General features: G+C 63.3%; 3 protein-coding genes across 14 annotated transcripts in view; 1 reads left to right on the top strand and 2 right to left on the bottom strand.

Annotated features, from left to right (window-relative positions):
• The first annotated feature begins 549 nt into the window (after positions 1–549).
• On the top strand, positions 550–5,318 carry TNFRSF25 (TNF receptor superfamily member 25). Of its 9 annotated transcripts, none has more exons than XM_053660401.1 (10): positions 550–909; positions 1,719–1,842; positions 1,992–2,126; positions 2,471–2,638; positions 2,725–2,797; positions 3,402–3,464; positions 3,554–3,661; positions 3,854–3,959; positions 4,364–4,519; positions 4,701–4,884. In XM_053660401.1, exons 1-10 carry the CDS (start codon positions 850–852, stop codon positions 4,794–4,796), a joined length of 1,089 nt encoding a protein of 362 aa, XP_053516376.1. In that variant the 5' UTR covers positions 550–849; the 3' UTR covers positions 4,797–4,884. The 9 variants fall into 9 exon arrangements, with proteins under 9 accessions (XP_053516376.1, XP_053516378.1, XP_053516374.1 ...); XM_053660403.1 differs by having other exon boundaries at positions 3,402–3,457; positions 3,542–3,661; positions 3,857–3,891; XM_053660399.1 differs by having other exon boundaries at positions 830–909; positions 3,854–3,891; positions 4,701–5,318.
• Positions 5,319–5,566: 248 nt separating this feature from the next.
• The window catches only part of LOC119055920 (espin), a 30,211-nt gene continuing 8,260 nt past the window's right edge, over positions 5,567–27,517 (bottom strand). Inside the window, exons 3-16 of one of the 4 annotated variants that reach the window (XM_037154236.2) lie at positions 23,008–23,194; positions 22,704–22,886; positions 22,419–22,550; positions 19,501–19,702; positions 18,708–18,794; positions 18,269–18,540; positions 15,630–15,791; positions 15,347–15,539; positions 14,082–14,108; positions 12,825–12,970; positions 12,484–12,747; positions 7,908–7,987; positions 7,801–7,812; positions 5,567–6,480 (exon numbers count right to left, since the gene is read on the bottom strand). In XM_037154236.2, coding sequence (XP_037010131.2) covers positions 6,333–6,480; positions 7,801–7,812; positions 7,908–7,987; positions 12,484–12,747; positions 12,825–12,970; positions 14,082–14,108; positions 15,347–15,539; positions 15,630–15,791; positions 18,269–18,540; positions 18,708–18,794; positions 19,501–19,702; positions 22,419–22,550; positions 22,704–22,886; positions 23,008–23,194 — 2,095 coding nt within the window. In that variant the 3' untranslated portion in view covers positions 5,567–6,332. Of the gene's footprint in view, positions 6,481–7,800; positions 7,813–7,907; positions 7,988–12,483; positions 12,748–12,824; positions 12,971–14,081; positions 14,109–15,346; positions 15,792–18,268; positions 18,541–18,707; positions 18,795–19,500; positions 19,703–22,418; positions 22,551–22,703; positions 22,887–23,007; positions 23,195–27,517 lie in introns of all 4 variants that reach the window. The other 3 variants (XM_037154239.2, XM_037154240.2, XM_037154238.2) reach the window with 3 other exon arrangements.
• On the bottom strand, positions 8,527–10,949 carry LOC119055921 (espin-like protein). Its single transcript, XM_037154241.2, has one exon. It carries the CDS (start codon positions 10,692–10,694, stop codon positions 8,949–8,951), a length of 1,746 nt encoding a protein of 581 aa, XP_037010136.2. The 5' UTR covers positions 10,695–10,949; the 3' UTR covers positions 8,527–8,948.

Below are 27,517 nucleotides of genomic sequence, written 5' to 3' on the forward strand. Positions count from 1 at the left end.
TTGCGCGCACAGGAGCAGAATGCTGGGCGGATCCCCACCGCCGCCCCTGGGTGATCTGCACTTTGCCAGCCAAGGAGACAGAGGAGGGTCCGGCAGAGTCCCAGGCCCGGCCACAGTGCCCCTCAGGACCACCCCCCACAGTCACCACCTTCACTAACCTGCCCCCCACTTCACCCCCCTGCCCTCGATTTCTTGTCCGCTGCTCCCCAAAGTTACCAGCTCTGATCCACTGGGCTGGCCTCCCAGGCCACCCCCCTCCACCTGCATCTGGCCCCAAATGGGGCATTTGCCTTCCTCGCCTCCCTCTCCCCCCCCACCCCCACCCCCGAACAGTTCCGCCGGCCACCCCAGGCTGGGGTTGGGCTCTGTGTAAAGCTGCGTATTTATTGAGCTTTTTGTTCTTTTATAAAGACTTGTATATGCTCCACTGAGAAGAGCCCTTTGCTTTTGGAACCCGCCCCTTTCAGGGCGCAGGTGCACTGCCTCCTGCCCCTCCCTCTGTGGTGGGGCACTGCCGGAAGAGACCGTGGGAAGCAGAGTGAATTAGGGGGCAGAGGTCACCAGACCAACACCCCGAGATAACCCTGTCCCCTGCCACAGCCATGAGGTTCACCATCAGAGCCCCACGTGGTGCCTCTGGGGACCCTGCCCCGGGTGGCGAGTGAGCTCACTCTGGGTGGGCAGCCTGTGCCAGGCTTGCTGGCCCTCCCCTAGAGCCCTCCTCCAGGGGAGGGCCCTGTCCCACACCCACAGGGTCTGGGCACGGTGGGCCTCCCACCAGGCTCTGAGGCCCATTTGGAGGAAATCACCACAGTGGGGTGGCCTCCGGGTTGGGGCGAGAACCCAGGCATGGGGACCCAGAGGCAGTCCTGTCCTGCGTGCACCTCGCTGCCCCCTGGCCACCTCCAAGTGAGTCCCTGTGTGCTGGGGGCAGGCCCCTGGGCTCCGGGCTTCACCTCCATGATCCCTCAGGTTCTGCCCTGAACCCCACTTCTGAGGCAGGTTCACTGGGGTGGCGGGGGCGGGCCCTGTGGCAACTGGCTGGGCGCCGGGCGGAACTTTGGTGGGCAGGGCGGGTGGCACGGGGAAGCCCCTGCCGCCTGAGCCATCGGAGGGCACAGAGCGGCACCGGGGCCATGGAGCGGCCGCTTCGGGGCCGTGCTGCGGTGTTGGCTGCAGTGAGTGGGGGCCCTGGGGGGCGCGGGGGCCTCAAACCTCTCCTGGGCCTGGGTGGGTCTGTGCAGGCAAGGAAGGGGTCCCCGTGAATGTCCGAATCCCCACTCCCTGACTCGCTGGGGACTGGGCAGCACCCCTCCCCCCTTCCGACCTACTTAGAGGCTCAGCCGGGGGGGCGGGCCCTTCTACCGGGAGGAAACATCCTCCCAGGGGCCCAAGGGGTCTGGAGGCCCCAGGCAGAGAAAGATTCGAGTCCTTCACCACCTCTGAAGGAGTCCTGGGGGTGGGGGCGCCCAGTTCTGCCCCAGTGGAGAGGAACCATGTGACTGGGAGGCATCCCCTCTGCTTCTTCAAAGCCCTGCCCGGGCATGGGGGGAAAGAAGGGAGTCTGCAGCCCCAACCCACGCACACCCCTTCTGCTCAAGGACCTGAGAAGCGGGCTGCTCTGAGGGAGAACCTGGGGTGTCTGAAGTTGGGGAAACTGGGCAGGGAGAGCCCCGCGTGGGGAAGCCACCCTGGAGCCAGCAGCACCCGTTCCCCAGGCCCTCCTGCTGCTGCTGCTGCTGGGCGCCCAGGGCCAGGGCAGCGCCCCCAGCCCTGGCTGCGGCTGTGCCCGCGACTCTCAGAAGAGGAACGGTCTGCTGTGTTGCAGGGGCTGCCCAGCAGGTGAGCAGCTGAAGGGGTGGGAGGGGTGTGGAGGGAGGGAGGGGAGTGGCAGGCAGGCCAGGGATGGGGTGAGGGGGCTGGGAGAGCAGTAGGGAGCCACAGGTCAGGTGGAGGGGGCCTTGACTCTGACCTTGGTCTGGGTTCCACAGGACAGTACCTGGCAGCCCGCTGTACAAAGCCTTGTGGCAATGCCACCTGCCTCCCATGCCCTCAGGGCACCTTCCTGGCCAGGGAGAACCACCACGAGATCAGCTGTGCCCGCTGCGGGACCTGTGATGACCAACGTGAGGGGCCACCTAGTGTTGCAAGGGGGTCTCCTGAGGACAGGCCAAGGCCAAGGCCACGCTCTTTCTACAGGAAGTGCCTGGCTCAGGCCCCCGTGGGGTGTGAGGCCCCTCCACCCTGATGTGGCCTCAGGAGGCCTCTGAGCCCTTCCTTCCTGGTAGCCTCCCTGTCCTTGTGCACACGTCAGCCTCTGGTCTGCAGTGACCCTCTTCTCTTCCTTTTGGGGTCGCCCTCTCTTTGGTCTGTCCCCGTCTCTGTCCTTCCAGGGGTCTGTCCCACCTCTCCGTGGGGTCTTGGCCCCTAACTGCCTCTGTTCTCCCCATCTCCCTGCACCGCTTCCCAGTCTCCCAGGTGGCTCTGAGGAACTGCTCGGCGGTGGCAGACACCAGCTGCGGCTGCAGGCCAGGCTGGGTCATGGAGTGCTTGGACACGCGCTGCGTCGGCAGCCTGCTCTTCCAGTGTCGCTCGTGTGTGGACTGCGGTGCCCTGCACCGCCACACACAGGTGCCCTGTGAGTACCCGAAGTGCGGGCTGCTGACCCCACCCCTCCCTGCCACCCTCTCTCCCGCCTGACCCGCACCGTCTCTTGGACTGCAGGTTCCAGCACAAAATGTGGCGCCTGTCTGCCTGGCTTCTACGAATATGGCAACAGCTGTGTGTCCTGCCCCACGTAATTTCCTGGCTGCCCTGGGGAGGGGGGGGTGGAGCTGGGAGCAGGGTGGGGTTCTGGGGCCAGGGAGGCAGGAGCTTGGCTGTACCGTAGGTGGGTCCCACGTCAGGCAAACAGGTAAAGAGAAACCTGCATTCACCGACGCCAGATCAGTAAGGATCCCCTTAGTAATCCTCACAGCTGCACCCTACAATTTGTCACCTACAGAGGGAATTACATTGATAGAGCTCCAAAACGTGGGTTGAGATTCAGGAGCTGTTCCCTGGAGGGTATCAGCCGAGTTACTTCACCACCCTGATACGTGGCTTTCCTATCTGCACATGGGGATGTTAGCAGGTTCACCCCAGAGCATCTGCCATTTCTGGACACTCCCAGGTGCTGGGGATACAACAGGGAATAAAGACCAGTCCCGGTCTTTAGGGAACGGGCATTCTAGTGACCCTCAGTCTGGTCTCAAAGACGCTCGATAAATCGTGGCTGTTGATATTGTTACTGGGGACACAAGTGGCATCTCAGCAGCACTTCAGGAACACTCGTGGGCAGTCTGGGAGAGCTCCTCCTGTGTCGGAGGCCCTCACTCCCTGCCCCACCCCTCCCCTTGCAGGAGCGCCCCCTGGAGCTGTCCTGGGCCCTGTGCGGCAGTCTGTGGCTGGAGGCAGAGTAGGTGGTGCGCTGGGAACGCAGTGGGGGGGCTGGGCTGGGTCAAGGGGAGGTTGGGGGAGTCTACCACCCACCGCCAACCAGCTGCTCTCTCAGTGTTCTGGGTCCAGGTGCTCCTGGTAGGCCTGGTGGTCCCACTCCTGCTCGGTGCCACCCTGACCTACACATACCACCGCTGCCAGCCCGGCAAGTCGATGGTTCCCGGTAAGCACATGCGTGCACACACGCACACTCCTAGGAGCCTCGGGTCAGGATGGCTAGCCCAGACCCCGCCCTGATGCACAGGGGGAAACTGAGGGAGTGAGTTCTGGGGGGTGTGTGCAGAGGAACGGAGAGGCTGGACCAGCACCCAGGAGCCCTGCCTGGGTGCTGGTTGGACTCTCCTGTCTCTCTCAGCAGATGGAGCTGGGATGGAGGCCCTGACCCCACTACAGGTAAGACTCTCAGGAATGTTCTGGAAGACGGTGAGCAAGCACCCAGGCCTCTGCCTTCTGGAGCTGAGGTGTGCCTTATTATAATTCGAGATCCCTGGTGTGTGGAACGGTGGCATGGAGTTGACCTAAGACAGCCATGTGCCAAGTTATCAGTGCAGGAGAGCAGCCCAGTGCCTGTCCTCAGGTGGCTCTCTGTCCACGGGGCCCACAGGCGAACAGGGCCTAACTACTGAGTGGGGTGAGGGCCACCGTGGCAAGGGCAGGGGCGGGGCACTCCAGGTAGAGGGCGTAGCTCTTCCATGGGGCCAAGTGAGGGAGCATGGCCCACCCAGGGTAGTCGACACTGGTAGGGGGCGGGGGCCTGGGGGAGGGGCGTTGCTGGCCATGACTCCAGCCAGGGGGGCCTTACTAGGTAAGCAGGGCTGATCTAGAGGCTCTCTTGACTTCCAGGCCACCCACCTCTCACCCTCAGACAGAGCCCACGCCCTTCTGGCGCCACCCAGCGGTAGCGAGAAGACATGCTCCGTCCAGCTGGAAAGCAATGGCTGGACCTCTGGTCTCCACACCCAGGAAGCACCCTGCCCAGAGCTGCCGTGGCCCTGGGACCAGCTGCCCCACAGAGCTCTTGGTAAGCGACTTCAGTGGCCTGAGGCCTTGACACCAAGGTGAAGTCCGATATGACAAGCTGTGGTTTCCTGAGGTGCCACTTGCCCACTTCCTGGCCACTAGTTAACGACTTCAGTGGCTCTCCCTGTCCCATGGCTGTGGCCACAGACTGTGTACCCACTGGCTTTCTGGTGTGTCCCCAGGCCCCCCGCCACCACCACCACCGCAGAGCCCCCCAGCGCCGCCTGCAGGTTCGGCGGCTACCATGCTCCAGCTGGGCCCGCAGCTCTATGACGTGATGGACGCCGTGCCTGCCCGGCGCTGGAAGGAGTTCGTGCGCACACTGGGGTTGCGTGAGGCCGAGATCGAGGCCGTGGAGGTAGAGGTTGGCCGCTTCCGCGACCAGCAGTATGAGATGCTGAAGCGCTGGCGCCAGCAGCAGCCCGCGGGCTTGGGCGCCATCTTCGCGGCCCTGGAGCGCATGGGGCTAGACGGCTGTGCTGAGGACCTGCGCAGCCGCCTGCAGCTCAGCCCATGACGCCGGGACCACCTGCCAACCGGGGGCTACGGTGGCCCTTGGCGAAGCCCTAAGTACCGTTACTTATGCGTGTAGACATTTTATGTCACTTATTTATGTATGCCTCTGGCATGGCCCTGCGTAGCAGCGCTAGCCGGCCTCACCCTGCTGCGCCCCCCTGGCTTCTGGTTAAGGCAGAGAAGCACCAATGAACATGGACGGACAGGGGAGGGTCAAGGGGATTGCTCAGCTGTTTCTCAACCTGAGTCTGGCCGAGGCCGTGGTATTAAATCTATGAAAAACCCCTGCTGCTTGGTGTTTTCACAGGGCAGGGGTACTAAGTGGCCCACGCTTGGTTTCCTGGGGAGCATTGAAAGGGCCGGAAGTCTTGCGCCGCCCAGGATCTCAGCCCCATGGTGGGGGACCAGAGTGGCCTTGCACCCAAGCCTGCCCCTCCCGCTTAGCTGTGGGAGTTACCCCGACAGGGAGAGGGAGAGGAGACAAGTCCGCGACCATGGGCGGGCGCGAATGAACGTGAGGGAGCCCCAGGCATCTGAGAGAGCTTTAATGGGGATGCGAGACAGCGGGGGCGCGGGGACGCGGGGACCTGGGAGGCGGCAGTCGGAGACAGGTTCGGGGCCCCTCACCCTCCACTGACTCTACCACGGCTGTGAAAGGGCCCAAGGAGCTGCCCGGGCAGCGCTCAGGCTTCCTCACCGGAGGAAGGTGGGGCCCCGGGAGCTGCAACTCCGTCCTGACGGGCAGCTTTCACCGTTTCTGGTAAACAAATGACTGAGAGGAAACCCTCGGCGGGGATGGGAAACGCGGGCTGGGCGCCTATCTAGGTCAGGGAGGGAGGAAAACCCCTTCCCCGAGCGCAGAAGCCGGCCTCCGCCCAGGATGCGCCAGCGGATGCGCCAGCGACGCGGTTCCGGGGTGCGGGGGAGGGGACTGCAGCCCGGTGCACGTCCCCCGGGAGAATAAAGTCACCACCTACGGGGCTGGAAAGAGCTCTGCACACGTTGACATTCAACGAACATGCAAATGTATGTAAATAGGCATGCAAATAAGCAGCATCTTTTGCGTCAACGACTTGGGCACTTTTTGGGGGCAACTACAGCGGCTGCGGCGGTGGGCGCGCTCCAGCGTGGTCCAGCGCTGGGAATGCGAGGGCCCGAGCGGGGGGTCAGGGAGGGGTTACAGCACCGGAGGGGAGGGCGGCGTGGCCCCCAGCCCTTCCGTCCGGTCCGGCAGGCTGGGGTGGGGGCTGCCTCCCCCCTCCCCCCAGCTCGTGAGGAAGCGGGCAGGAAAGCAGCATCTAGTACTTAGCGATGTCCCCTTTCTTCAGGATGATCTGTCGCTGCCAGGGCGCCAGCTTGGTCTCGTCATAGCCCAGCGTTCGCAGCTTCTCTGACTGCTCTTTTTCCCGCTGCATCTCCTCCTGCTTCTGTCGCTCCTCCTCTTTACTAGACACGGGGTGGGGGCGGAACTGCCGTCAAGGGCGGAGGGTGGGCCAGGCACCGTGAGGGCTCACGGGTGGCAAGGACTGGGTTACTGAGGGCAGGGGCCAGTTGCTGAGGACAGGGGCTGGGTTAGAAGGAGGGTCATTGGGGCACCCAGAGCAGCTGGCTGAGCAAGAAGCTGTGGCGGGGTTATTGCAGATTGGGGTGTTACTGGAAACAGGCGTTGGGTCACAGTGTGGCCGAGGGTGAGGAGGGGTTGTTGCGAGGGCAAGGGATGGGATTTTGGGGGTCAGGACCTGAGTTATTGGGGGCCTGGGGACCACGTGATTGGGAGACAGGGACTGGTAATTAGGGACAAATTGTTCAAACACAGGGGCTAGATCAGCTCTACTGACAAGGTAGCTGGTGAGCACATGCCACTGCTGAGCAGTAGAAATTTCAGGACTGAGTCCTGGCTGGTGTGATGCTCGGTGGACTGAGCACCAGCCTGCAAACTAAAGGTTGTTGGTTTGATTCCCAGTCAGAGCACATGCCTGGGTTGCAGGCCAGTTTCCAGCAGGGGATGCACGAGAGGCAACTATACATTGAAATTTCTCTCCCTCTCTCCTTCCCTTCCCCTCTAAAGATAAATAAATTAAAAATCTTTAAAAAATATTTTTAAAAACATTGATTGCTTAAAAATAAGTAAATAGATAAATTGTAGAACTGAGACGTGTTCCAGGCATAAGATGCAAACGGCATCGCCAAAACTCAGAGTTAAAAGTGTGTCGAAGATCTCTAATAATTTTATATGATTATCTGTTGAAATGTAGAATTTCAGTTAAAGTTATAATGATCAAAATATATAATTGAATTCTGATGTACTGGGTTATATAAAATATACAATGAAAATGAAGCTCACCTATATCTTTTTTCCACCTGGGCTACTGTGAAGGTTAATTTTGTATATGGGACTCCCATTGTGTTTCTGTCAAGCAGCCTTGGGCTAGATTCCTGGGGGTGGTGACTAAGCCTGAGGGAAGCCCACCAAGATTATCGATAGTGACGCTGGGTGGGCGGAGCTGGGTTAGCTGCAGCGCAGAAAGTCCAGGTTAATGAGAGATGGGGGCTGGGAGACTGGGGGCATGGTCATTACCTCGTTGGAGGCGGACTCCAGGGGCTAAGCTACTAGGGGAAGGGTGGTGGCCTTATTGGGAGCAGAAAAGCTGTGCTATGGGGCTGAGGGACAAGGGGACTGCTCTTCATGGGGCCAGGTGAAGGGGCAAAAGAACTGGTGACTGGGTGTGGGGTGGGGAGGCAGGTGGGGCCCAGCCCCGAACTCACCGCTTCTGCTCCCTAGAAGGAAAGAGAGACACTAGTTAGTGCCTGCACCTCAGGGACATGACCAAGACACCCTGCCGCGCCCCACATCTTTCGGACCCCCAACTCACCTCTCCTCTTCCAGCTTCTTTCTGAGGAGGTCCCGCCTCCAGGCCGGCATGCTGGCCAGCCGGGCCTCCTCCTCCTCCTCCTGAAACGAAAGCAGAGAACTTCAGGGCCAGCCCAGGCCAGGAAGCAGAGGGGCAGGGGGGCGGAGGGGGTGCACCCCAACCCAGGGACCTGCAGGGGTCAACAGGACACAGATGGGGCTGCAGGAAGTTCCCTTTCGACGCCTTCCTACAGGGTGGAAGGTGCCTGGCCACAACCCCCTTCAGCGTTCCTGTTCCCTCTGCCCCCATAACTCAGGCCTGAGTCCTAGAGGCGGCGCCGGAGCCGTCAGAGCTGAGTGTAGGAGGAGGGCAGAGAACGAGACTCCCCACAGAAGCAGGTGGACAGGCGGCCCCGGGCCGTGACCCACAATCTTTGGACAGACCTGTGCTTGGGCGTCCACAGACCCTGCCAGCTCTGAGAGGCTCGGGCTGGGCCTGCGTCCACTGTGAAGGACCTCCCGGCCCACTCCTGTCCTATCCTCACAGGGAGCAGACACCAACTCCACGACTGTGGTAGGGGGCATCCAACACAGGCGGCTTGGAGCAAAGAGTTTTATTACTTGCATGTTACAGAGAACACGTCACATGGAACACTGCACACATGGCTCCCGTGCCCTCAACCAACGAGGTAGCTGTGAACTCCAGGAAAAATCCAGAGAGTGAGAGAAAGAGAGAGAGAGCCACACAGCCCCAAGGGGGACACAAGGTCCCTCACTCACAGGGGCTGCATCTTCCTCCTGGCTCCACCCGGAGCCAGCCAAGGCTGTAGGGGCCAGAGGGAATGCCCGGTCCGCCCTGTGCCAAGTGAGGCCTATCCCGGCCAACTCCCCACACCCAGCCATGGTGGGACCTCAAAGGCAGAGGCAGCCTGGTTCTGGGCATTCTGGGCTCTCCAAGGCCACCTTCCAGGGTTCTTCCTGACGCCTTTGGCCTCCGGAGCACATCAGCCAGGCATCCAGGCCCAAGTGAAGATGCTTGAGGGAAAATTCTGAAATCTGCTGTTCAGATGTCAAAAAGCTCTGACTCCTTCTCCTTCCAGAAGGAGAAGCTGCGGTCGATGTAGCGGCAGATGTCCTCATCGCTGAACTCGCCCATGCCTGACAACAGCTCCAGGGGGTCCTCAGCAGGGGCTTCAGAACTGGGAGGGTCCCACTGGGTCGGGGGAGGCGCGGCTGGCGGGGGAGGGGGCGGGGGCTGCGGTGCAGGGCCCGGGGCCTCGGGATGGCCCTCTGGCCAGTCTTCCCTCTGAGCTGGCTCAGCCTCTTGGGCCGGCTCCCTCTCCTCCTCCTTGTCTTCTTTCTCCTCTTCCTGCTCCTTCTCGGCCTCTTCCTGCTCCTTCTCGGCTTCTTCCTGCTCCTTCTCAACCTCTTCCTCCCAAGCCGGCGTAGCCTCCGGGCCGTCTCCAAAGAACTGATGCTTGAGGTCCTCAAAACCGTCGCTCCAGCCTCGCCGGCCAGCCTCCACCTCCTCAAGCACCACGCGGTGGAACTGGCGAATGAGCTCCCATGGGTGGCTTCCCAGCCGGTCGAACATCTCGTAACACAGCAGATGGCGGAACTTGCGCTCCTCGCGGCTCAGGCCCATCTCAAGCAGCTGGAAGTAGCCGAGCATAAAGAGGTCCAGCGTGAGGCTGTCGTAGCGCGGGGGCGCGCCGCCGTCCAGGGGCGGTAGGAAGTGCTCGGGCCAGTACAGGCCGTGCGCCAGGCCCGGGCCGCAGGGCTGGCTCACGGGCACCTGCCGCAGCAGGCTCTGCCATCGGCCCAGCAGCTTGCCCACCACCTGCCGCTGCTTCAGAAGGCGCAGCAGCCGCTTGTCGGGGCCGTCCCCGGTCGGCAGCTGCGGGACCTCGGAGGCCTCCAGGGCCTCAGGGACCGGGTCGGCGCCGGCGGCCACCACCCGGGGCAGCAGTCTGCGCAGGCGCGTCTGGGCTTGGCGCCCACGGCCGTGGAAGGTCCACTTGCGCCAGTGCTCCAGGAAGAGGTAGACGATGCGCTCCTTGCGCATATCGATGTAGTCCTGGACGCCGCGCAGCTCCGTGGGGAGCGGCGGCCTGCGGGCCAGCTGCTCGGGCTCAGGCAGCGCCGCCTGGCGGCCTGGCACCTCGGGCGGATCCAGGTAGGCCTGAGGCTCCTGCGCGGACGGCAGGGTGTTGGCTGCGGCGGCGGCGCTTCGCTCTCCGGGGCAGGCTGCCATGTAGTCCTCTTCGAGAATGGGTTCCCTGCCCGGGGCGCCTGGCGACAGCGAGTATTTGCGGCGCGGGCTGCGCGGGGGCGCGGACCCCTGGGCCCGCAGCTCGTAGATGGCTCGGAGGTGCTGCACCGACACGCCGCACTCGAGGATCTCGCGCGCCACAGCCTCGCGGCACCAGCTGAGCGAGTGTGAGCGTCCCAGGCAGAGCGGGCCCGGCCGCCAGGGAGCGTCGGACAGCGGCGCCAGCGGCAGGCCGGTGTCGGCGGCCAGTAGGTCCGCCAAGTGCGTGGGCCGGCCGCCCAGGGCGGCCAGTAGAGTGGCCATATTCTTGAGCAAAGTGGAGATCTTGCTGCACCAGGCGGGCAGGCTAGCGGCGCGGCCGTGCATGCGGCGCGGGTCAACCGTGAAGCGCGGCGCCGACAGAGCGGCCGAGATGGGAAGCAGCTGCTCCAGCTCCAGCTCCAGCTGCTTCAGGTGCGCCTCCAGCTTTTGCGCCTTGTGCAACACCTGCAGGTTCTCGATTTGCTGCTCGATGCGGAGGATGTCAGCCTCGGTCATGAGCTCTCCAAAGGGCCCGAGAATGCCGTTGTATTCGCGGGAATACCTCCAGCCCTCGCGGGGGTAGCAGCACGAGCTGGCAGATGTCAGCTAAGGCGGGGAAGACAAGAGAGGGGAGGGAGGCGGGTCTCCCTCTGGCCCGGCTCCCGCGGCGGCCGCCGGGGGGCGCCCTTTGCATGTCCCAGGTGGTGTAATGGCTCCGCGGGGCTGTTTGCTGGGACGAGCCGCGCCTCGCCGGCGGGCGACTACACTGGGACGAGGCTTCAGCCCAGGCCGCCGCTCCCAGCGCTGGGCAGTGTCCGCTTTGTTCGCTGGCGGGGACAGAGTCGGTCGTTGGGCGCTGTTGCAGAGGCAGGACAGGCCGACGTGGCTCCATGCCTGGCTTGGTTGCTCATTACACCACCGAAGAACATGCAAAAGGCATCGAAGCTGTGACGCACGGTGGCCCTCCCACCTCCTCCAAGGACTGCGATTCTGAGGCCACATCCCAGCGAGGCCTCTCCTCGCCCCAGACTGAAGACCCCTTTTAATGTTCCCCTGTGGCCCAAGTCCTCACTATCCAGGATGTCAGCGTTTCAGTCCTGAAGGACAGACTCTTAAAAGAGGCGTGGCTTCCACTCCTATTTACACCCCGTCTCAGCCCTGCAATAGTAACACAATTTGTAGAGCTAGGCTTGCCAGGCTCTTCCTGCAGTCTCAGCTCCCCCTCGCTTTCCTTCATCTCAAGGCCGCATCTTTATTTAGTTCCAGGCTTTTCCAGCCTGGGGCTGGGGGAAGGGGACTGTCCCCACCTCCTTGAAGCCCTCCCAGTGCATCCGGACCCATCAGGATCCCCAGGTACAAACCCAGCGTAACCTCCCTCCCAGCTTCTCACTGCTCCAGGGGAAGTGCATTTTCTTCAAGATCAGGCCTTGGTGACCTGAACCCCCACCCCGCCAACCTCCCCAGCTCTACCCCCTTCCATCCACAGTGCAGTCACTGAGCCACACCCACTGCCTTCCCGGACCGCCCCTCCTGCCTGCTTGCTCTTTGCCCCACTCTCTCCGTTCACTTCTTGCTCATCTTCCAGGTCCACCTTAGACCTCACTTTCTCCTTCCCCAGCACCACCCCCAGCCCAGCTAGGATGGTGGGCTGCCCCAGCTCTCTGCATGTCCCACCGTGACATTGGCCATTTTGTAAGAGCCCAGTTATTTGGGGGCACACATCACTCTGCTAAGGCACTGTGTTTGCTTGTTGGTTGGCCCTTCTGCCCCCTCCTGCTGCCCCCTCAAGAGCAGACCCCAACATAGTCCACAAATTCCCAAGAGGCTGCAACAGTATGTGGCACACCCACAGTACCCAGGGAGCACTTGTTGAACGGACCAGTGACAAACCACCCTGCCAGCCAGTGATGATCAACTCATCTGATAGATGAGGAAACTGAGGCTGGATGAGACTCTATCGCCAGCTGGAAAGTGGCAACGCAGGGACAGAGCCCAGAACTGTCTCACTACAACTAAAAGCCTCTTGGCTACTCAGACTGTGGCCCCCAGACCAACACAGGCCTTGTTGCAGAACCTCAGCCCCGCCAGTGCTCCCGACCCAACACAGGCATTTTCACCAGCTCCCAGGCTGCAGGTGGGGGAAGGGTGGAGAGTCCCAGCAGAGGGAGGTTGTCCAGCCCTGCTTTTCCCCAAAGGGAATGGGAGTTGCCTGAGGTTGGAGGGCTCTCACAGGCGGGGCTGTTGGGACGGGGCGTGGGCCCCGGTGCAGACCCCCAAGGCCTCCGGGAAGCGCCGCACCGCCCACCTTCCGCCTCTGCGCCTCCTCCTCTTGCATCTTCAGCTGCATCTTGCGGACCATCACCTGGCGCTTCCACTCCGGGATGGGCCGGCCCTGCTCATCGTGCGTGGGGATGAGCGCTTCCACGTCAAGCTGCACACCTGGCGCTGGAGTGGAGGGCGGTGCTGGTGCCAGGCTGCCGTTGAGCAGCGGCTGGGGCCCCATGGCTGGGGGGGTGGGGCTCCGGGCCCGAGATGGTGCTGGTGACGCTGGTGGCAGCGGCGAGTCGGGCTGCGGGGAGAAGGGGCTGGGCTGAGTGTGGGGAGGGGCCTGGGGAGCCGGGGCAGGGGGGCCCTCGGACCGCCTACCTGGGATGCTGGCTGTCCGCTGCCGGAGAACACCGTGGTCAGACCCTTGCTCTGGGGCGTGGGTTTCAGACTCTTGCCAGCCTTGATCTCAGCCAGAAGCTCTGAGTTGTCACCCGTCGGGGCCATCATGTTGAAAGACTTGGTGCCTATGTGAGGGTGGGGGAGGAGGCGCTGGCAAGGGGCAGGGTGGTATCCCCTGCGACCCCCACCTGCGCCTCTACTGCCCCCTCCCCAAGTCAGGACAGGCCAGGAGCCTTCCCCTCAGCCCCGGGGCAGCAATCCAGCTCCTAAACCTGGCGGGTGGTTTAGCTCTTGGGGGACCCAGAGTTGGGACCCCCACTGGAAGTTGGAAGCTGTGCAACCCTGCCATTCTCCCAGCCCTACTCACGGGGCGTGGGCCCCTCCCCTGGGGGTCCCTGGGAGTTCATGGCTCCTGGGCTGGTGCCTGGGGCTCTAATGAGTGCCCCCGCCTAGTGCACTCACTGCCCAGCTCCAATACTCCACCGGGGGCCAGCCCCCGACCTTTGTCCCAGGTGCCCTGGCTTGGCCAGGCAGGGTGGAGTCTCCCTCTGGCCCTCTGTCTGCATCAGCAAAGCCCAGTGACCCTTGGACCGAGTTGCCTGAGCCTCTGTGGCTATACAGACTGGGGGCCCTGGATACTACCGGCCAGCCAGCCCCTCCCCCCAACCGCCCAGACAGACAGGCGCGCAGACACTAGTTGCAAGCCAGGAGCACACTTATGGCAAAGCGCTGCTCAGCTGGGGGGGACCCAGGAAAGTAGAGCCCTTACTAAAGATATGGAGCGGGGCACCCCGGAAGAAGGACCAGGCGGGCAGCATGCAAATGTCCACAGGGGAGTTTGCATTTACCAGCAAGGCTGGCAGAGGGGACTGAGGTTTGGGGAGGGCTGTCTGCAGAGCCCAAGGGTGGCCAGGGCTGGGTGAGGGGACTGGCCAACAGCTCCTGGGTCCCCTGGGCTGGGGACACCAGTGCACAGTGGCGGGAGGAGGAAAAGGGAACGGTGGCTGGCAAGCAACATCAGCCAGGCCAAGAGTTCACACGCGTGGGTGTGGGGTGGGGTAAGAGGGCAGGAGTGGAGCAGAGGCTCCGACTGTGGCACAGAGGACCCCTCGCCAGGCACCTGCCCGGCCCTGCCTTTTCCTCAAGTCCCTTGCCTGTTTGGCCTTGCTTTTCCTGAGCAAGCTTTGCCCCCCCCCCCTTGCGCCTCAGCCAGGAGCCGCACACGCAGCTACTCACTCTTCCTGTGCCTCAGGACTCTCACTTCTAGGGACCGAGAGGAGAGAAGTGACAGCGGAGTTAGGAGAGGCAGGGCCTCGGGCGGAGGCTGGGAGAGCGGGGACAGTGAGAGAGGGCCCAGGAGGGCAGGAAGAGGGAAGGAGGATGTGCAGAGGAGGGGGAATGGGGCCCATCTGACCCTGGGTCAGGATGAGCGGGGGGGTTCCACAGGGATGGGTGCCCCGAGGGCTGGACCGGGCTGCCAAGGCCCAGGTCCCCCTAGTGAGAGCCTCCGTCTCGGCAGTGGGTTTGGCTCGGGCACCCAGAATGGGCTGTGCTGAGAAGGGGTGTCTGAGAAGCCCAGAGTCTATTTTTCTCCAGTCCCTAACTTCAGCCCTGCTCCAGGCTGCAGAAGGGAGAAGCTGAGCCCAGCGCCGGGGGCCATTCTGGAGGCTAAGCTGGTGGCAGACATGTTGTCAGGGACTGTTGTCTGCAGAGGCTGGTGCTCCCTAGGACCCCCAGGGAACACAGCTGGCCCTCCCCTGGGCCCTACAGTGCCTTTGCGCCCTAGTCTGCAAGATGAAGCTTTGGGTCCACTACGCATAGTCCCCACACTGAGTGGTTGGGTGAGAAAGGTACTCCCTGCCAGACTGGGGTGGGACTACAGAAGCCCGGGTGCGTAGGGGATTGCCCCATAGTACATATTAAAGCAGCTCAGGGGCCTTGGCCACCAGTCCAACTCTTAAAAAAGGGGTGCCCGGGAGAGTCACCAGGAGGGACAGGCATGATGGGTCGCTGGCCCTGTCCGCACAGCCAGGCCCTAGCTGGCCTGGGGAAGACATGGCCTGGGAGAGGCCCTGGTGCATCTGAGAGGGGCTCAGGGCTGTCGCCAGCTTAGAAGAACAAGGAAGGGGGTGAGGAGATGGACACTCAGGCCGGATGTGGGGCAGGGAGGAGGGTGGCCAGCTCCCTGCCTCCTGGAAGCTGGCTCTGCTTCTCAGAGCTTCCCTCTAGTCCGGGCTCATCACCAGAGACAGCTGCCCACAGACCCGGGAGGCCTGCCCCGCTGGACTGGAGGCAGACACAGAGAGGGAAGGGGACGTGCCCCAGGTCACACAGCCCCGCCCTGCTGCCTCGGGGCCTTACTTTAGGGTCAAGTCCTCCCTGGGGAGGGACTGCAGGGAGCCCTGCACTGTGGTACTGGGGACCAGACTTCTTCTAGGTTTCCCTCCCCCTTCAGGGCTAGAGCCGCCCCCCCTGCTCCCGCTCAGTGCACCCCCACTCACTGCCAGTAGAAGAGGAAGAGCGACGCTGCCCGCAGCCAGGGCCGGCGCCCTCCAGGGGCAGCGGCGGGGCGGGCGGCGGCGAGCTCAGGCCCTCCGGCAGGGGCGGCGGCGGCGGCGGCGGAGGCAGCTCCCTGGACGCCTTGGGGTCCGCAGCGCAGCCGTTGTGCACGTGATTCCCAGGGAGCAACGCCGCCTGCGGGGGAGCGGAGGGGCCAGCGAGTGAGAGGTGGGCGGCCCGGCCCGGTTCCGGGCGGCCGGCGGGTGCGGGCTGGCGGGCACGCACCTCCTCGCTGTGCGCCATGCCCGGGCGAGCGGCCGGCGGCTCCCGGGGACAGCGGCCTAGCTGGCGGTAGTAGTCCCCCGTGCTGGGCTGCTTGCTGAAGGCGCGGGGCTTGCGGCCGGAGTCCTGCCTGCGCAGCCCGTCGTGGCCGTCGCGGGAGCTCGGCTGTGGAAAGACGGCGGGGAGTGTGGGCTCCAGGCCCCGGTCCCTGGGGCCTCCCACGCCGACCCACCCGGCCCGCACCTTCCCAGGGGGCTCGCGGCCAGCGACTGTCGAGGGTGCCGCCGGCCGTGTTCCTAGACACCTGCCGTCCTCAGAGCGGGAATGGGGCGGGGGTCACGGGGCCTCAGGGCCTCGGTGGACGGGCGGGCTCACTGGCCCTACAGGGAGGGGTTCTGGGCAGGGGCCCCCACTGAGGCTGGAAGGGGCGGGCCCAGGGGCGGGGTGGCCCAGCCCCGACGCCAGGGGGAGCCGGGAAGGGGCAGCTCCCAGCTTAGCCCGCACTAGAGCCTCAGCCGCACCCCGTTCCCGCTGCCACACCGTCCCGCCCGTCCGCAAGGTCGCAGCCCGGAGGGAGCCCTCTCGACAGCCCGCGTCCTGCTTGCCCAGGGCCCTCGGCTGCCCAGCCCAGGGCTGGGACTGCTCCTACCTGTGCCGGTGCTGGTGGCCCCCGCTGTGCACCTGGTGGCGGGGGCGGCATGGACCCGACACCTGAGCTACCTGATCCTTCCTCTCGGGTTACAGCCCAGCCCGTGCCTCTGGGCGCCTGGGAGCTCTGACGGCCTGACATCACCCGGGCCGGCCAATCCTGGGCCGCGGGATGCGTCGGCCTCGCCACACCCGGCCACCGCACCGCGCCCGCCGGGCGCGCCAGATGTGCCGGTCCCCTGCGCCTCGCTCCCTCCGCCAGGTGCTGCTGCGCGCCGGGCCTTCATTGCCCGGCTCCGTCCCTCCATCCTCCCAGACCCTAGCGCCCGCCTGACCTCGGGCAATGGACCCCTCCCCCATTTGGCCCCCCTGGGTCCCGGGTCATGCCCCCGCCCTTCCCCGGCCGCATCTGGAAACCATCGCCACCCTCGTAAGCGACACCGACACCCTCGCCCAAGCCTCGGGTTTCAGGGGCGGCAAGGCGGCTCGGGTGACAGCTGCGCGCCCGCCCCGTCGTAGCTGTCCCCCGTTAAGCCCTGCTCAGAGAGGACAGGAGGCGGTGGGGCCAAAGGCCGAGTCCACGGGCGGGGTCTGTCCCCTGCCCTACCTCCCAGCCCATTCGTCCCTGCCGTGGCCTGGACCCTCCATGCCCCACCCGACCCGGCTCACGTTGCAGGAAACGGGACACCGCAGGATTGGTTTTCTGGGCCAGCCCGCCCCCTCGGCGCCCCCTGCAGCCCCGAGGTGCACACACCACGACCCTGCTCCGGCTGCGGTCAGACTACCAGGCCAGGGGGCTGGGGGCGCTGCGGGCACACAAAGGGCCCTTTGTAGAGCTGCCCGGAGCCTGCGGCCCAGCACGCACGCACACGGGAGGGGACAGAGACTGAAGTCCTGGCGCTCTGGCTCCAGGGAAGGGAGGGGGCCTCTGTGGGCCACCTGTCCTGTGGCTTTGGGCAGGGCTCACAACCCAGTCAGGAAAGCTCTCTGCCCCCTGCAGGCCTCTCCTGGGCCCCCACCTTTTGGAGATGAAAGGGGAACCTGGCTGAGAGCTGGTGGGAGGTGGGGTGAAAGGGGCGGGCAGAGTCACTGTGGAGGCTCTGTCCCTCCCACCCTACCTCTCCCCCCCCAGTGGCCTTGTGACCTGGGTCACCTGTGGGAATTGATTACTTAGCTTGGCCCTGGAGTGGCTTGCCTTGGACTTGAGAGAGAGCTCCATGGTCAGGGCCTCCACAGGACCCTCAGGGGTCTCCAGCCCACACTCAACTACCTGAGGGCTCAGGCCACCCCCACCCCGCCTCTCAGAACAGCTTTTCACTGTCCCCTTGGCCGGCGCCCCAGGGCCCCTCTAGGCCTCCCTGCCCAGGACTCTCAGGGCTGTCCAGACCAGCCCTCTGTCCCACCGGCCCCACTCTGGAGCCTCTGTGGGGTCCCAGAGGCCCTTCTGGCCTGGACTCCGCCCCTCCACCCCCAGGACTCCCATCTCAGCCTCCCCCTCCACCTCCACGGGCCCTCAAGCCCTAAACCCGGGGTCAGCCTCCTCTTGACCACCCCCTCAGCCTTGATGGACCACCAAGTCCTGCCACTGCCCCCTCCGCGCCCCCCACCTCCAGGCCTTCCCCTCCACGGCCACACCGCCCGAATCCCCCACTCCTAGGACACATTCTCTGCAGACCCCATGACTATCCTGCCACTCCGTGCAAGAGGTGGCGAGGACCCAGCCCCTTGAAAGGCATGGCTGTCTGGGTACATGTTCCTAGCCCTCCCCTGCCCCCGGCTCCCCAGGGGGTGGCCGCTCTGCCACCTATCTCCCTGTGCCCAGCGCCCATCCCTGAGCCCCCCACGGGGCTGACCAGGAATGCGGACTCTTGATCAGGCCATTGGCCCAGGGACCCCCACCCTGTGCCCAAAAGCCAGGCGGTCCTTGGCCTCCACTGTGTCCATCAGCCCAGGTCTGGTGCTGAGAGGCAGGAAGGTGGGTGAAGGCTCACTACCTCCTTTCCAAAGGTCTGGGTCTCCACGTGGCGGAGTTTGCTCTTGGTCTGCATGTAGATGTCAGCGGCTTGCACCCCTACCGGGGGCTTGGGGGCTGGGTAGCCCGGTGGGGGAGGAGGCAGCTGGGTGCCTGGGGGTGGGGGTGGCGGAGGGAAGCTGGGTGGTGGCGGGGGTGCTGTGGTTTTCTCCATCTTGCCCTGGGCCAGGGTCAGCTCCGGGCTCAGCATGTCCATGTAGCTCTGCATGTCTGCAGCTCTGGTGCTGGGAGGCCCTGGGGAGGGAGGGGCGGCTGGGGTGCAAGTCGGCAGAGAGGCTGTCCCCCAGGACCGAGACCCTCTGCAGCCCATAAGCAACTTGCCAAGGGGGGAGGTGGATTGAGGGGTGCAGCCCAGCACGGCCCCACCCTCATCGTGGCCCTGCCCTCCCCCAGCCCTGCACCTGCAGGGGAGAGACCACAGGCTCCAGTGTGGAGGGGAAGCACCGGGGGACTTCGGGCTCCAGGGTGTGCCTTCAGAGCAGAGCCACCTGGAGGGCGGAGGGCCTGCCTTTCAGAGAGGATCTGGCAGGGCGGGTGGCAGCAACATGGACGGCCACACCCAGTCTCTGCAGGCTTCCACCTGGTGGCATGAAGCTGGCATGGCAAGTGGACAGACACCTACACTCGGGGCGTGGTCAGTGTGTGTCTGGCTTCGGCTTGAGCATTTGCGCACTGTGCATGTTTGTGAGTGAGAACACAAGCTTCTCTGTTTGTGAATGTGTTTGCATTAGCCTGTGGACGTGGGTGCGTGTGTGTGAGCACACGGAGGGTATAGAACAGAGAGTTGCAGGCCTGCGTGTAGTGCAGGCGTGTGCATGTGTCTGCACAGCTCTGTATGTGTGGTTGTGCATCTGCATTTGGATTCCGGGTGTACACATGTGCAGGTGTGCACTCTTGAGTGTGTACAGTCTGGGGAACAGTCTGTGCCTGTGCGAGTAAGAATATGATGTCATGTGCAGGGTGCATGTGGGTTTTGTCAGGGAGAGAGCGTGTGGATGTACACGTGTGTTGTGATGGGGACACACAAGCATGAGAGTCACCTGCGTCCCATCAGAACTAGTGTCCTCTCCTGGTTGACCTGGGCAGCCTCCAGCACCAGCTGTGGGCAGCGCGGGTGGCGCTGGCCCTTGGCGCCCAGGGGTCTGGCTCCAGCCTGCTCTCCCCCCTCCTCTTCCCTCCCCCTGGCCCACTCACCGCGTGGCGGGCGCCGGCCCTTGACACTGGACTGGCTGGAGGAGCAGGAGTCGTAGTTGGAGAGGGTGCTGGCGGGCGAGCTGAGGTCGAAGTTCAGTGGCTGGACTGACATGGTGGTGTTGGGGGAGGACATGCCCGAGTCAGGCTGCTTGGTCTCCAGCTCGGCGGACGGGCCCCTGGACAGCACGCGGTGCTCCACGCTCTGAGCAGAAGGAGGGGAAGCCGTGAGGACCACCAGCCCTGAACACCAGCCCGCTCTGGGCCAGGGTCCTGCTCAGGCATGCCTTGCTGTGTGACCTCGGCTACGTCACTGCCCTTTCTGGGCTTCTTCTCTATCACCAGAGCCTCTTTGAGGCTCTTCCTAAGCTAAGAGGCAAGCCCAGCCCCCCAGCAGCAGGACCATGGGTTGCTGGGAAAATCCTTCTGGCCCCGCCCTGCTCAGGAGGGTTGAGAGACCCCCAGAAGAGGAGGCCCAGGCTGGACCCCAAGGCGGGAAGCCTGTGGCAGCAGCTGGGCAGAGGGCCTGGGCTCCAGTGTATGTTTGGGGAAGGGGCTCAGACTCTTCAGCTAATGAGAATACTGATTGCAGCTGGGGGCAGGGGAGGGGTGCACAGCCCCCACAACTTGCAGAAAGGACTGATTCATTACCTGGCCAGTGACCCCTGTTTCTCCTGGCCCAACTAGGCATGTCCCTACAGCAACCCAGTCCCTGTCTCCTGATAGGGTCCCTGGGGAAGCAGTAGGGCCTGGGGTGGCCCCACTGAGCTAGGTGGGCATCGGAGCTGAGGCTTCCAAGCCAGCCATCCCCCGCCACTGCCAGTGCCCCTGCCCACAGGCCTGACCCCCCTGGCGTGGGAGCGGGCTGGGGTGGGGGCCCTGCTTACGTTGCCCATGCTGGCCCTGCTGCCGCACGCCTGCTCGCTCGCTGCTCCTGCCCAGGCCTGCTTCTCCCTGCCCCGCGCCCCCTCCCTGCCTGAGAAGTGTCACAGGCCCCCGGGGAGTGGGAGGCAGGCCTGGCACCAGGTAACGGCTCAGCGGCCACGCTCATTGGCCTGTAATTAGGGGCTCTGTGGGACCGTTTGCTTTTTCTGGGCCAGTGTCCTCTGTGGCTGGATCTGTCACTGTCACCACCAGGCCTGCTTAGGTGAGGGGGCCAGCACCTCCACACTTCACACACTTCCGGGGGGCCAGCCCTGCTGCCAGGATCCGAGGGGACCCACAGCAGCTGAGCTGGGGGAGGGGCAGCTGGGGACGCCCGTTCCTGGGCCCTCAGCCACGGGCACCGCGGGTGCCTGGCCTGACCCCACGGAAAACAGAGGTCAGGGGCAGGGCTGTGCAGCCTGGGATGCTGACTTCAAATCTCCCCTCCCCCCACCTACTAGCTACCTGACCTTGGACAAGCAACTTTTCTTTTCTGAAGCTGAGTCCCTTACTATGATGGGACAGTGCTGCTGCCTGCCCCGGTTAGACTGTGAAAATGACTTGGAAAGTGAGCGAAGTGCCGGGCTCGGTGGCCAGGGAATGCCACATGTAGCGACTATTAGTATTAATTCACTGTGAAGATTAACTGAGATTACACCCTGAAGCAGGAGGCGGGGTGCACTCGGAGTCAGGTTTCCCGGCTGGGGCATGCTGCCCAGTGCCAGCGGCTGCCGTCGGGAGGGGATGGGGACTCCTGCCGCCCCGGCCCCCACAACAGAATCTCAGACTCCCCAGGTGGAAGAAATTCACCTCTGGTGCAGAAAGGCCCCTCCCACTGTTTGCCCCTGCTTGCACACCCTGGTGACGGGGAACTCACTCACTCTATGCTGACCTGCCACTCTCTCTGGGGGGCCCCATCTGGGGGAAGTCCCTCTTCAGGTCCAGTTCACTCTCTGACTCTGGGGCCTTGCTGGGCTGGAGTCCCCAGACCCAGAGTGTCCCATGTGCTCACACACAGTGCAGATGGTACCTGGGGCAGGGGTCCGCCACCTGCTCCTCTCTAGGCCTCATCCTGCAGCCCCTCTCGTGGCCAGGCTTCCCCTCAGAGCTAGTCAGTGTCCTTCTGGTGGCACCCGTGAGACCAGCCCTCTTTCCTCCCTCTTGTCCCAAAGTGAGCACCTTGCCCAATAATACAGAGCCCTGGATTGAAGCCACCCACACCTGAGTTCAAGCCCCAGTGGGTCACTTCACAGCTGTGTAACCGTAATAAAATAATTTTAAAAGAATAACACAGCCCTGGCTGGTGTGGCTCAGTGGACTGAGTGCTGGACTGTGAACCAAAGGGTCGCCAGTTCGAATTCCAGTAGGCCACATGCCTGGGTTACAGGCCAGGCACCCACTAGAGGGTGCACCAGGCAACCACGCATTGGTGTATGTTTCTCTCCTTCTCTCCGTCCCTTCTCCCCTCTCTAAAAATAAATTAATTAATTAAATAAAAAAAAGAACAACACAGGTTTCTTGCTGCGAAGTAGTTCACCGTAAGTGAACATGGATGGGGTGGTGGTCAAGGGAGGTGGCCCCAGGTCAGGCCACTGAGCTCTACCACTTACCAGCCATGGGCCTTGGGTCTCCCCGAGTCTCCGTGTACCTTGAAATGGGGACACTAACCCTACCTACCTGGGTGGGAGGTGGTGAGAGTTAATTGAACTGTACATGTGGGCTGTGGCCAGCTGAGCTGACGGTGCTGTTCGTGCTCATCAGCATGACCCCAGTCCTCCTTCTCTTGACCTTTTTGCCTCCACCTCCCACTCGTCAGTGGTCAGTGGTCTGGGCTTAGAAGTCACATGGAATAATGGCCTAGGGCCCTTACTCTTTGTGTGATCGCGTAGCCGCACCTCGGCTTCCTTGGTGGTAGAAGGGGTAACCAAACCTACCTCTGGGGGAAGGGGAGGGTGGGGCCCGGGATGAGATAACGGGGAGCAGCGTCCAGGTCATACCAGGTTCTCCACTGTGCGCAGGTAGCGGGTGCAGTGGCTGTGGCCATTGTAATCTGAGAGGTCGGCGGCTGTGTATCCATCGCGGTCGCGGACGTCCAGCTCCGCGCCGTTCACTACCAGGATCTGGCAGCACTGCAGGGCCACGCGGTGAGGACCCCCGCCGCTGGCCCGGACCCCCGTGCCTGGGTGGCGCTGCGCTGAGAACCCGGCTCCGGGAGAGTGCGTCCGCCCTCCTGCCCAAGACCCTCCCCTCCCGGCCGCGCCCCGCCCCGGCTTCGCCTTCACCTCCAGCTCTCCGTTCTCGGCGGCGTCGTGCAGTGGGGTCCCGCCCCACAGGTCGGCCGAGATCTCGCCGCCGTGCAGCAGGAGCCAGCTGAGCACTTTGGCGTGGCCGCGGCTCGCCGCAAAGTGCATGGCCGTGGCGCCGTCCTTGTCCCGCTCCGACAAGCTCACGTCCGTGAAGCTCACCTGGGCGGGGAGGGGCGGGGGAAAGGGGCGTGACTAGGTGTCAAGCCCTCCTGGCCCCGCCCCGTCCCAGTGCAGGCCCCGCCTCCTCCCGGGCTCCTCCCTGTTCTGTCCAGGAGCTTACCAGCCACACGATGACCGAGCTGTGACCCATCTGTGCCGCAGCATGCAGCGGAGTCATGCCATCGTGGGCGCTCAGGTGCGGGTCCGCACCGCACTCCTGCACCAGGTACTGCGTCACCTCCAGGTGGCCCTCCTGGCACGCCAGGTATAAGGGCGTGGCACCGTTCTTGATTTGGGCATTCACTCCCCTGCGAACAAGAAGCACCCACAGAGGCTCTCAGCGCCCGCCCTCTCTAAAGCCTTCTTGGGAAACTCGCCCCGTTCAGGGTAGCTCGGGAGGGCTGGCCCGGTGGGACGGAGAGGGGCTAGTCCCTGGGACCTGCTGTCCCTGACTCCTTCAGGACTCAGGCCTGTGGCAGCCTCCCGCAGGGGCCCCTCTGGCTTGCCCCCTGCTTTCCTCCTCCCCAGCAACCTGCTTTCTACAGTGCACATCTGACTGAGCTTGTCGCCATCCTCAGTAAATAGCCCACCTTTCCGCCAAGGTCTACAAGGCCACAGTGACCCAGCTTCCCCTATCCTTTCAGCCACACAGACCTATACCTGCCGTCTGCTCTCTGCCTTGGGCCATTCCCCCTGCCCCCAGAACACCCTTTCCTCCTCCCTCTTTAATACTCAGTACAGATCCCTCCTCCATGAGGCTTACCCAGGCCCCCCTGGGCAGAGCAGGCCTTCCTTACCTGTGTGCCCCACATTGCCCTGGGCCCATGGACCACCTGTCGGGCCTGGTTGAGGGTAAGTGATTTTGGCCCCTGCCTCCCGCAGAAGTTTGAGTCCCCACAGGGCAGAGTGGTGAGGTTACCAGATAAAACACAGACTGTCCACTTAAGTATGAATATCAGATAAACAATGAGTCATTTCTCAAATATATCTACATCCCAAATACTGCATAAGGTACACTTGCACTAAAACACGATTTGTTGTTCAACTGAAATTACAGTTCAGCCGGGTACCCTGGGTGTTGTTAACCAGAAACCCTACCGAGGACTGCTGCTCAATGCACTGTGTTGTAATAGGCACGGGCAGGTTCCCATGGAGTGACCCTTTTGCAAAGAGGCAGTTGAGGCTCAGAGGCCGTGACTTTTGCTGTGACTTCTGCTGTGACTTCCAAGTGGGTAGCACTGCCCAGGGTGCAGTTACCAGAGCCGGGCACTGGGTGGAGCTACAATCTAGGCCCAGACCCAGTAGTTGCCCATCAACCTCCCCAGCGATGCTAAACTCCGGATCGGGGCTGGGTCCCACTGTGCGGGATCAGCCTCTGTGCCCCAGGTGGTGCAATTCTTTCTGCGACTTCACTCCTCTACCCCTTCACTTCACCAATCACATGCTCCACCCATCCTTTCACACCCTCCCTCCCTTCCCCTAGTCCAATTGCCGGCCACTAACACAGGCACCAGGGTACTCGCTACTCTCCCATCATCCCACTCACTCACCGTCTTGTCACCCCCAACATGACGTGGCCCTTCCCTCTCAATCCCCTCCCACCAACCTCCTAGCTGACCTCTCCCTGTCCCCCAAACCCTGGCCTCTGTCCACTTCCTTGACCCCTGGCAGTGCCCACCAAGCAGCCAGTCCCTGCCCTCCACTTCCTCCTGACCCCGGCTGCCCTCCGCAGACACAGAGCTGCCATTGGCTGGGCTGACGCTGAGCCCGGCGCTTCACACATCTGGGGAGGAGCAGGGACCGTGCCTGGCTGCCCCCGTGACCCTACCAGTGTCAGGGATAGAGTGGTGTCCACCGGCTGGCGCTGCTGACACAGCACGCACGGCAGAGACCCACGTGCGCGCCTCACCTCCGGAACAGGTTGGAGCAGGGCCACCGGCTTCCACGCCAGCCTCGCCCCCCCCACTCACATGTTGGTGCCTCAGTAACAGCCCGTTCAATATTTCATGACTGACACTCAGAAGCCTGAATTATTCACCCCGTAACCAAGGCACAAGGAAGGCTGGGGTCCTGGGGATCAAAGGTTAGAGGGGCCGCCGCCCAGGGCCACCTGGACTCTCTCTGGGGTTGCCTGAGGCAACATAACCAGGTCGGGGCACCAGCTCTGCCAGGAGCCCTGCCCCCTCCCTGCAGCCCCTGCTTGGCAGGTATCCATGACCCGGGGGTGCCCGGCAGCCTGAGAAGGTCTGAGAAGCTGGCAGGCAGCGGAGCCCAGGCAGGAGGGGGCGGTCATGCCCCCCCCCCCCGCCTCCTGCCTGTTCACTGGCTGCCCCCTCGGCTGGGGCCCCTGGGGCAGAAGAAATGCTCCGTGGCTGTTCCAGCCCCAAGCTGCTGTTATTAGTGTTTCGGCCTCAGTACTCACGAGCCCCAGTTGGGACTCACAGCTCCGGTCTGAGAGACCCCAGGACACGGGGTGGGTCTGCTGCTGGGCCAGGGTGGGCAAGGGGGCCAGGGGGATGGGTGCCCTCGTGTTGTAACAGTGTGGATGGACAGAAGGAACACATTAATGAGGGAGGGATGGGTTGGCAATAGTAGCAGTAGCAGTAATAATAATAATAATAGTTGGCCATAGTGGCAGCAGGTACCATCTATGGAATGATTTCTCTGCTCCAGGCCCCGTGATGAGCGTGATTCACACGTACTTATCTTGTCCTTGTGAAATGACCTTATGAGGTAGATGTCACCACTGCTTTCCTTTTGCATACAGGGAAACTGAGGCACGGACAGCCAAGACCACTAGTGAGAGAGAGGCCCAGAAGGACCTGGGTGTAGGAGGACCTGGCTGAGCTTCTTCGAGCTGCGCCAGGGTCCTGCCCCTGTCTTTGGCCTTCTCCGGGCCATTGGGAGGGGGAGGCAAGTGCTTCACTGTGAGACACACCCGGGAGGCCCTCAGCCTCTGCCTGGTGCCGGGCTGCCTTTGGGGATCCCTCGTCTCCGCGCCTCTGTGCAGGGGGCACTGCTGGCCTGGGTGCCCCAGCCTCACCAAGCAGGAGTCACTGACTAGAGGAGAGGGGCAGGGATCAGGGGACCTGTGGACCCCACCCCGGTCCGGCCCATCAAGCTCCAGCCACGGTGACCACCTAGGGGGGAAGCGGTCTGCTCGACACAGCTGCTGGGCCTCGCCCTGGCCTCTGCTCACCCCCCGGACTCTGCAACTCACTGCATGGAGCCCCTGTGAGCCTCCTGAGCCTCGGTTTGCACACGTGGCAAAGGGGCACCGCCGTTGTTGGGCCGCTCCATGTTTCTTGTGTAGAACGGGGGAGGGAGCTCTGCAAAGCTGCACGTTCCCTGAGGGAAGGGTGCTGCTGTCACTCCCTCCCCTGCCCTCCCCCCCTCCAGGGCCACAATACGGACCCTGGCACATCCTCATGGGGCCTGGCCACTCCCTCACAGGTGCCCCGCCCCCTTGGAACACCTGTTCTTCCTGGCTTCCCGGGCAGGACATCAGCCCCTGCCCCACTGACCTCCAAATGTCGGTCTGCCCCAGGGCCTCCTTTCTAAGTTCACTCTCCCCCTGGTGAGGTCATCTACTTCCCAGGGTCAAAGGCCACCTGGACCCCATGCCCATATCTCCCCAGCTTGGACCTAGAGCCTGCACCCTCCCCCCACCTCTGCCCACTCACCCATCTATGCGTTGGCCAGGCCTCTTGACCTTTCCATGCCTTGGGTCACCCTCTGCGGTTCTCCCTCAAACCTCCCTCCCCTCACTGTCCCTTACACGGCTGAGGTTCCCTAGGAATGATCGCAGATATGATTATTTTCCTCCCCTCGGGGAAAGAAGATGACGAGGACACACTGTAACCACCGAGCCAGCCTCCCTCTGGCGGCACAGAGGGAGCAGGGAGCGCTCAGGAGGGCCTGCAGCGAGTCTCCGTCCGGGATTGGCGCCAGGTTCTGCTCCTGTTGCCACAGGAACAGGGCATGACCCGCCCACGGGATGTGACCCAGGCTCGACGGCACTTTCAGGGCTCCCAGCGCCTGGCATCCCCGCCCTGAGGGCGGGCCGGCGGGCAGAGAGGACGAGAGCCCACCGCGCAGTAAGGCCGCTCTGAACGGAGGGCCCCGCGGCCTTTGGGGGTCTCCCTCTCTTGTCCTCCAGTCACACCTCCTGGCTCCTTTGAAAAGAGCCCACGTTAGGGAAGAACTGCAGCCTCATTGAGGAAGATTCTAGAACAGTCAGCTTTGCACCCAATTCATCAGCAAGCCTGGAATGTCTCACGAAGCCTACACTTCCCTGCAGCTCTGCTCGGCTTCCGGGCTTCCCTGGGGTCCTTGGGGCGTCCAAGCGTGGGCCCCCTCAGGCCTTGCCGACACTGGGTCTTGCCACCAGACCACCACGCTGGACCTTGGCACCGCCGTCCCCTCTTCCTGTTTGGGTCTCGGCTTAGCTCTCACCTCCTCAGAGAGGTTTTCTTTACCCCTCCACCTAAAGAACACACCTGTCTCTTCCTACCAAACGCCCCCACTTCAGGTGACAGCACCTGTCACCCTTGAATCGTCTGGTGCACCCGTTTCATTCATTCCAGGGACACCTCACACAACTGCCCAGCCACATGCCAGGATGCACAGAG

The sequence above is a fragment of the Artibeus jamaicensis genome, unplaced genomic scaffold (genome assembly GCF_021234435.1).
Source record: "Artibeus jamaicensis isolate MK-2021 breed Jamaican fruit bat unplaced genomic scaffold, CSHL_Jam_final scaffold_847, whole genome shotgun sequence".
In the NCBI taxonomy this organism is placed as follows: domain Eukaryota; kingdom Metazoa; phylum Chordata; class Mammalia; order Chiroptera; family Phyllostomidae; genus Artibeus; species Artibeus jamaicensis.

Bases quoted from the DNA above. Each gene is read 5' to 3' on its own strand.
- LOC119055921 (XM_037154241.2), bottom strand. From the start codon at position 10,694: ATGACCGAGGCTGACATCCTCCGCATCGAGCAGCAAATCGAGAACCTG.
- TNFRSF25 (XM_053660395.1), top strand. From the start codon at position 850: ATGGGGACCCAGAGGCAGTCCTGTCCTGCGTGCACCTCGCTGCCCCCT. The intron at 2,798-3,401 runs GTAATTTCCTGG...CTCCCCTTGCAG, and splicing joins AGCTGTGTGTCCTGCCCCAC to GAGCGCCCCCTGGAGCTGTC. The intron at 3,892-4,341 runs GTAAGACTCTCA...CTTGACTTCCAG, and splicing joins AGGCCCTGACCCCACTACAG to GCCACCCACCTCTCACCCTC.